At 37.4% G+C, this 9245-nt stretch overlaps 1 protein-coding gene across 1 annotated transcript; it reads right to left on the reverse strand.

Moving 5' to 3' along the window:
- Nucleotides 1–1840: 1840 nt before the first annotated feature.
- G6pc2 (glucose-6-phosphatase catalytic subunit 2) lies at nucleotides 1841–9011 on the reverse strand. The gene is given in 5 exon segments (XM_029565773.1): nucleotides 1841–2352; nucleotides 3011–3126; nucleotides 5178–5289; nucleotides 8146–8255; nucleotides 8794–9011. Coding segments are annotated over 5 exon segments (1068 nt in total).
- Nucleotides 9012–9245: the final 234 nt, after the last annotated feature.

Genomic DNA, 9245 nt, shown 5'->3' on the forward strand with positions numbered 1-9245 from the left:
ACCTCTGGAGTGAGCAGAAGATGCAATGGGACAGATGCGTCACAATGTTAAACACTCTGGTACCTTTGGCAGGAACAATGCGGAGGGCACTGAAGAGATGAACAAGAACCATTCTCTTCTTCTTTTACTCCAGCTTCCAAATCAACATGAGATATATCTGTTCTGAAGGAAAATCTTACTTTACCCTCAGATTTTTTTCTCAGAAATCGATTACCTTTTTAAAAAGATGGCTATTAAATGTGACTTGTAAAAGTAGCAGCATATTCTCTGAAAATACACTTGGAAAGAGGCCAATAATTAGTTTTTAGAGGTGTTGTTTTCCAGGACTAATAAATAACAAATATCTTTCATTTTAACTGTTAATGTTTTCACAAATATTTATACTATATCATTGCCTGCACTGAGATTCTTGAGAAGAACCACACAAAGTATTGAAGAGGATTACAGGCCATCAAGATGTAGCAAAACCAGACTCAAAATCTTTGAACTTGATTGAAATGATAGTTACCAATATAAAGACCAAATTTCAATGAAGTAAAAAAAAAACCCAAAATTCTTAACTGAGAAATTGTTGGTGTAATATTAATAGCCTATAATTAATAACTTTTTCTAAAATAAACCTGTAGGTTTTCATCACATTTCAATATATACAGGGCTTAGTTCAGCTAACCAATACAGAAGTGCTTCATAGTTTTCCTGAGTTAGGGTACTTTGCTTTTCCTAGTTATGAAAGACTGACTCCTAAAAATAAAATATGGGGATGGGCGGGGTGGTGCACACCTTTAATCCCAGTGCTTGGGAGGCAGAGGCAGGAGGACCTCTGTGAGTTCAAGGCCAGCCTGGCCTACAAAGCAAGTTCCAGGCCAGCTGGGGCTACAGAGAGACCATTCTCAAAAAAAAAACCAAAAAATAAAAATAAAAATAAAATATGGATATGCCATAGTGAGGAGCTGAGGCTTTTCTGGTAAGTAATATTCCAGCAGATTAACATTGGCAGGGTTTATTGAAACATTGACAAGCACTACTGAAAAGCAGAGACCTGGAGTTAAGAGATTCAAGTCCGGACAGGAGCTTGGTCTGCTCATTTCCACTGGATACACTTGCATATTCATATATAGAGACATTCTTGGCCTTAAAAAGACCCTGCATTCAAGACATAAGTCAAATGGGATGTGGCATTTCAATGCCATTTCTGGAAAAATAGGTGTCTTACATGGAAATCATAGAATCTAAATACATGCATTTTTTTCTTACTGATATTTTACTCCTTAAAAATAAAGAAACAACATTGTCATAGAAATACATATCAGAAGTCTTGGGTTCCAATTCCTGTTCTAACATAGCATCATTACAGACAAGTTGTTTGACTTGAATGGACTTCCATTTCCTTATATGATAAATTGGATTTGATTGTGGTCACCTCTAAACGGCCCACAGGAGCCAGAAGTAGCCAGGCCTTAAGATGATAAAGGCATCAGACGCTGGGGCTCCTGTTGAGGAGCTGAAGACTCTGATAAAAATGGACAGTCCTTCCACTTACTGGGCAGTCAGCATCTAGCCCCAGCCGATTGTCTCTAGGTGGGTAATGCCACCCCTGTGTTGCCATATTGTCATTTGTCAAGGGAATATGGAAGTTAATATTTTGGGTCAAATATTATTTTTTAAATGCTGGCCACTGGAAGGAAAAACTAAAACGTGTGTGTGGGTGGGTGGGACAGAGCATGTGGCCACCATGTTGTGACCTCTGGTGAGATGCTCCTCACAGTCTGTGGTTTTCCCTGCTACTAAGGAATGTAGGAGGAGGGTGATCCTGGGACCACAGAGCATTGAAGGCACAGCTCTATTTAATCTTCTTCTCACTGGGTTTCATTAAAATATGTATACAGTAGGGAATGAGAGCCACCACAGTCAATGGGATCGATGCACTTTTACAGAAAGACAACACATAAAATAAATGCTCTGTGTGAGTTGGGATCTTAATGAAGTGGTAAAGCTGCAATGCGGTCAACGAGGTCATGGCACAGAGCAACTGGAAGCTCAGCTTGTAGCAGTTTTCTCCTCCGCAGCTCATAAGAAACATTTCTGAGTTGATTGCAAAACCCAAGCCAAAGAGGACCCCGAGGTTTCTCACAAGCCCAGCAAAAGGTGTGGTGTCAATGTGGATCCAGTCAGGGTTGGCACATCATTTTTTGGCTATGGGCATAGACCACAGTAGGTCAATGTCAAGCAGTCTGAAAAGCAGGTAAAAGCCAAGTGCAAACAGGAAGAGGAAGAGGTTGATCTTCAGGTACAGACTCAGGCTGGCAGTGTGGATTCCTGGAGCGTGTTCAAAGGCCTCTGCCACCAGCATCCCTAGGGATTGGAAAGAGATACTGACCGTGACTGTGTGTCCCAGGGCCCCTCAGGAATCATTCCGACTTGCAATGGGAAGGACTTTAGGCACCCAGATTCTAGTAATTCCCCAAAGCCTTTTTAGGCATTCACTGAAAGTGGGTTTGCCTCATTGTCTTTGAACTACTTATATTGGACAAGAAGGATCAGTCAGGAGTCGGTAGCACTGGGTGACAACCCATTTTGCAGGCACAACCTTTTTTGGGAAACAAAGCAGTCACTAAGTGAAATCTAGTCATGCAGTAATCACTTCAGATAATTCTGACAGAATGTCTTGGCTGCAGATTGCAGGGTCTTTATGAAGTCCCTGCCCCCCAAACAAGACACAAGCACAGTGTCTGAAATGATGGGTTGATATACCAACTTAGTCACACTTTGGAAAAGCCCATCACACCATGCAGTTATCATTTACACCATTAAGTGAAATGTGTCAGCACGTAACAGAGGCTTTTGCGAGATATATTGAACCACTTAAGCTCCCAGATAGCATTTAGTATTAATGAGCTCACAGAGCTACTTCTGAAATTAGAAAACTGGTTATCAGAGACACTCTGACACCACAGGACAAATGAAGCAAAGTTTTGGAATAGCACAACTAAAGATAAGAGATCATAGTTACCACCAATCACTCCAAGAATGACTTGATGAGGAAAATGTGTCGCTATGAATACCCTGGAGATGCACACACTGATTTGAATCAGCCAAAAAAGACTCCAAAGAAAGGACCAGGTCAGTCTGTAATAGGAGAACAGATACAGTGTAAAAGAGCAAAGAAACCATCTCACTAATAAAAGGAGGCAGGTGACACCAGATGCTCCTTCTTAGAGGACACTCCCAGGTATGATATAATATGATTCTAGAGTCTTTTGTTTTCAAAATGTTTTCAGATGCTCCATAGGATTCAAAACTTTAACAGACCATTTTGAATTTCTTGGTGCAACCTCCTGAGATTTTATTTTTAATGCTGAAAATGAAGGCATTTTGATATCCTTGAAATAAGGAAAATCATTTTAATGGAGAAAGAAGCAAGGAAAATTCAAGTTTGGAAGAATTACAAATAACCAGAATAATTAAGATTAAATCATATAGATTTTTATTCCCTGCCATTTGTGTTTCCTTTTTGTCCTCCACACTCAGCCTTTCTTTGAAGAAATACTGGAGAGGCAGCTGCCAGTTCGGTGAAAAGCTCATGAGCATTCCACACACAAGTCCTCACTGGATGTAATTTCACAGACTCTCAGGGTCCCTGAGTCATCATTTTGTGAGATACAGAAAATAAAGAACAAAAGGCTATGTTGTATACATTCAACTAGAAGCAGAAATGCATACAAAATGTAAAAATATTAAAATCCCAGCAATTTTTGAAACAGTCATATTGAACTCCAGGAATCCTTTAATGGTTTATTGTTGACAACCAGACCAAGGTTTAGTTATAGAGAGACCAAAGGTTAAAGAGAAATGAGACTAACAAAGAAGTAAGCAGGAATTTTTTCAAATGAAAGAAGAATTAACAAGGGTTTGGTGATATCAAGGTAAAGCATAGGCACTCACTAAATTTCTTAAATGAGGAAATAGTGTTACAAATATCAAAGGAGCACAGGAACGTTTTAGAAAAAAACGTGGAATTTTCTATTTTAGAAGAAATTTTATTTGGTATGGTTATTATATACATATGTATATGTTTATATAAGACAGGGTCTTCCTATAGTACCAGTTGGCCTGGAACTCTCCATGTAAACCAGATGGCCTGAATCTCATAGGGATCCACCTGCCTCTGCCTCTGCCTCCTGAGTGCACGCCTTTGATCCCAGCACTCAGGAGGCAGAGGCAGAGGCAGGCGATCTCTGTGAGTTCGAGGCCAGCCTGGTCTCCGTGGTGAATCCAGGACAGCTGGGGCTACAGGGAGACCCTGTCTCAAAAGGACCAAAAAGAAAGCATGCACCACCATACCTAGATTTACATGCCATATTTTTTCAAAAGGTTGACACATCTTCTTTCTATAACTAAATTTTTGTCTTCTTGTCAGCAACATCATTTGAAGATTCCTGGCACTCAATATAGCTATTTTTATAAATTACTTGGATTTAGATATTTTTATTTTTGTGTGTTTCTGCTATATAATTTATGACTAAAGTGGTGTTCAGGATTGCTTTAATGCCAGTTAAAGGATTTCAGAAAAGAGAAGAGAGCAGCTCAATTCCCAGAAATAGTGAGTTATCATGAAGTTCTATGTCCTCCTAAACATTAAAATATCTGTTAGCATTAAGTCTACTAACATTCAAATTTAAGTTTGCCTCTAGAATAATTTTAAAAAACTACATAGACTTTAACAGCTAGAATATATGCTAGTGATCTTAAAAGCATTGGGTATTCAAAACAGGAAGCATAATTTTACTAAATAAATTAAGAATAATAATGACTCATGACTTCCAGCTAATCTTAAGGCAAGAGAATGTACGTGCAAAAATATTTCATTATGTAATTTTAGATGACTTATTTATGAGCTACCAAAATAATAACTGGATTTTGGAAACCCAAAGGCATATTTAGCAAGTCATTAATCAGATAAACATTTCCAACTCAATTATAAAAGTGGCAATAGCTGTTAGGTGATTAGGACATTATCTTAAAGAAAAATATTCATTTTCCATTCATTCTGCTACACTGGCTGTGAAAAAAAAGAGAATAAGCACATTTCAATGAACAACAAAAATACACTTAGATAAATTTTTAGAAATGACTTCACAGATTCAAAACTATCCTACAGAAAGTGGAGTCATGCTGACCTGTGCAGAGTGATAGAGAACTTATCCATACGATTGACAGTGTGGCTCAGGGCAGCTGTTACCATGACATACCAGAGACAGGACAAGCCCATTGCATGACCAGATGGACTTCCTGTAACAAGCATCATTTGTTCAAAAAGTAGTTAGCTAAGTATCAGGATCAGAAGTGGGACACTAGGGTCATATATTTGCCATGAAAATAACAAATAACTCAGGAAAAAGCCTCCCAGGGCATAGGCTATATACATTGCTTAGAAGCAGATAAAATAAGGATATTGAGTCTAATTGAGTCTCAAATATACAATTTCAAAAACACTTTTTCAAAGAAAGAAACAAACAATAAAAACAAAAACCTGTTAGAAATATCAAATTTTTCCTTTTGTCCCCCAAAGCAGAATTTTATGCTATGTAACAAACTATGGTGTGGTATAATACATTCATAGAAGTTAAGGTAATGTGTAATTGTCTTTACATATATTAAAAACTTGACCATTCTTCATGAGGATAATAATGGTTAGAGTTAAAATTATTGTGCTAAATAAAGGGAATGTGGCTTCTCAGAACAATTCTACTTGGCTTTGACAGCACAGCATCATGAGAAGTCCACCTCCTGATTATCATGAACCTATAGCACATAATCAATCATAACTTTATCTATTTCTGCCAAGTTCTCTAATAAAATGCTTTGTATATTAAAAGAAACTTTCCTCCATATTTTCAAGCTGATTGAATTCTAGAAATCAATATATTCAATTTTAGTTAAGACTTTGGACAATGGCATCCAGATCTAACACAATCTTATTCATTTTTCAATTGTAATTGTTTTCCATTGACAAGAAAAGTAAAATACTTGTACTGGATCTTGAATTAATTCATTTTCCTTAATCTGAAAATTCTAATTCCAAAGGCTGTCATTGCTATGCTGGTGGTTTACTGGCTGACTTACAAACAACTGCATTGTGCAACCAGCTACCTGTATGCTTATGTTGTGTCACTGCAATGAAAATCTTTGCTAAGAAATACAGAATCCAATTCATAAGGCTGTAAAGGGGCAGAAAATGCTCGTGGTCATGTGGCCTTTCTGCTACCAGAATGCCTTTTCCGTGCTATTGTTTTTCTTTGTGATCACTTTACTTTGGTGCTGTGCTTCATTTTTCACCTAGCAGATACTCACTTAGATTGAATACCAGGCTATCATTTAAAACAAAATATAGTCACTTGTTTGTTAAACATCTATTTTTCTCTGTAGGAATGGTCTCTCCTTTTCTCTCCCTCTTTTCTCCCTCTCTCTATCTTCCCTCTGTCTTTCACCCCATACCCCATGGCAATATTTTTAAAGATGGAATAAATGCTAGGAAGTACTAGGATAGACCAAATAGCATTTCATTGTCTCTTAGGTTGTCTATTGATCCAGTCACTTAGTCATCACATATTGGGTTCACAAAGAAGAAACACACTTAATCCCTGCTTGATGGGACACACTATCTAGGAAGCCAGACATAAAGAATTAATTATGGTATTTTAAATGATATGACAGATATACATATACTTTCATGGGAGCAAAAAATAAGATATTCAGCAAACTCATTAGAAGTTCGTGCATTTAGGCTTTGTTTCAAAGGACTGTCCAGCAAGAATTTTATGCTATGTAACAAACTATGATGTGATACAATATAATAAATTCATAGGAGTTAAGGTAATGTGTAATGTAGGAAACCAGGATGCCAGGCCCTAGGGTAAGGTGAGCCTAAAACTTTTAAGTCCAGGCTGCATTCTCTGCTAAAGGGAGGAGCACTGAAAACAGTGGTTCTGATAATCCCTGTCTTGCAGAACACTGTTAGACTGGCAGGAGGAAGCAGCCTGGTCATAAAAGTGCAGGCTCCTTGCTCTGTGGGAAAGCGTCTTGGTCAACAACCCTTAGCTCATCTCCTTGTCCTGAACAAATAACTCAGCTATCCCTAGCTAAGAGATTAGGCCAGGTTAAAGGTTTACTCCTGAGCTAAAAGCTAAAAGTTAACCATGCTTTTATCTATAAGAAAGAAAACACTGTGGCCAATAAATTAGTGGATGGGCATTGATAACCTTGAGTAAAAGTTTAAGAATCCTTCTGGCACCAACTAACAGACTAAATGTCCTGTTTCTTTGTACCCTAAATCTTTGTATGTGACTGCCATATCCCATGTGACTGCTAGTTCCTTGGGATGTATAAAAACCATCTGAATTTTAAAATAAATTGGCTTGTTGGAAAGACACAGATCCCAGGGTCTAAGACTCTGTCGCCAATCAAGTCCTCTGCCCCGAAGCCAGTATGTCCCCCACTAAGCAAAGCAAACCTGAGTCCCGACAGTGTACTTTTCTTTACATATATTAAAAATATTTTTTACCCTCTTAAAGTCAACTTCCATAGTAAAGATGTTACTCTTAACAAAGCCAATCTTATAATTGGAAAGCAGCCTAAGAAACCTATTTATATGCTATACATACTAACGGGATAAAAATGTAAGATTAGAGGTAACCTTTACTCATAGTGGGAAATCCTTACCTTTCTTACAGAACATCTATGCTTCCTCATTCATGAGCCTCTCAGAAGATCTATAACCAGGAAGTCACTCAGCAGCAGATAAATCAGCATTTCTAGAATCTTAATGTAGTTCTTTGGGAATTTTTTTCTAACTAACTGTCTTTCACTGGTTTTCATATCAAGCCATTAAATTCTTCCAGAAAGTAAATGCCCAAATATAAATGATTTTGGGAGCATTATCCCAACCTATTATTCCACAGACAATAAAATAGAATGTGATTATTCATAAAACTTCCTTTCTCATTAACATTTTTTACTATAAATTTTAAGTATCCTCACCCTTTACATTTTTTTAATACTCTATGTATCATACTGTTATTAGATGGTAACCATGCATAAACACTCTCTGAATAGTTTCAGTAACTACAGACTACTTTAATTGCTTACCTGGGCCCATTTCACATGTGGTGGGGAACTGTTCAAGACATGCGCTTGAGTTATTTGGGTAAGTCTGAGTTTCTTGGATCCACCAGTAAGGACGATGACCAAATAATATCCTTTATTTTAAGACATAAATTTCATATATATTTAAATATAAAACTATTGACTAATTGGAGATGAGCTATTCTCTCTTACAAAAATTATTCAAGGAAAGAGTCAAGGGGGAAAGCTCATAATTAAAACACACTGAAGGAACTTGGGTTCTAGTCTCTCATCATGAGAGAGGACGGTAGTATTGGGGGTTTTGGTATCCTTGTTTCTCATAAACAGGGATTTTTTTTCCTTTCAAGGGAAGTCCTATGGGTACTTTGGGTACTTAGACAGGGAATACCAAAATGGTCCTTAGAATCATCAATCTACTTATTACTGTACTGCTAACTTCTTGGTTAATCATAGAAAATGTGTAATAGGGTTTTACAATCACTTAAAATTCAAAGTATCTGTTTCTAGACTTTTTGTAAGTTCTACATATGAATCTCACCAGAATGGAAGATTTTTCCAAGTCAAACTACATACATCTGAAACTTGATCACTAAGCTGATCACAAATTTAAGAATACATTTTAGGAAACATGGAACAAAGTAGAAGTCTTACCACTTAAATATAAGATTGAACCAATCCCCAGTGACTGCTATCCATATCATCCTGGTTCCAACGGTCTGATTAATTTGAAACCAAAGTGGAAAATAGATAGAAAAGATATTCCGTGGGTCTCCAACACTGGACATAAAATTTAGAAAATTGTAGTAAGCGCGGTAGTCTTTCTGCAAATGTTGAATAATAAGCTCTCCGTTCCTATGTAGGAAATCCATCCTGGAAAAGATGCAGTTCTAAACATGAAGCAATTGGCAGGGTAGCACTCTGAGTCCCACCATTTTTATATAGTACCTAATGGTTTGCTGAGCCATTACTGTGACATGTGATGCTGACCATCTGTGAAGAAAGCACATTGGTCCTCCTCCATTGAAAAGCTCATTTGTTTATGATTTTAATTGGTGGAAAAGATGTGAAGTACATGCTGATCTGGGGAAATTTGAGTAGAAGCA

This window comes from Nannospalax galili, unplaced genomic scaffold (assembly GCF_000622305.1).
Source record: "Nannospalax galili isolate Female #2095 unplaced genomic scaffold, S.galili_v1.0 scaffold1398, whole genome shotgun sequence".
Classification (NCBI taxonomy): Eukaryota; Metazoa; Chordata; class Mammalia; order Rodentia; family Spalacidae; genus Nannospalax; species Nannospalax galili.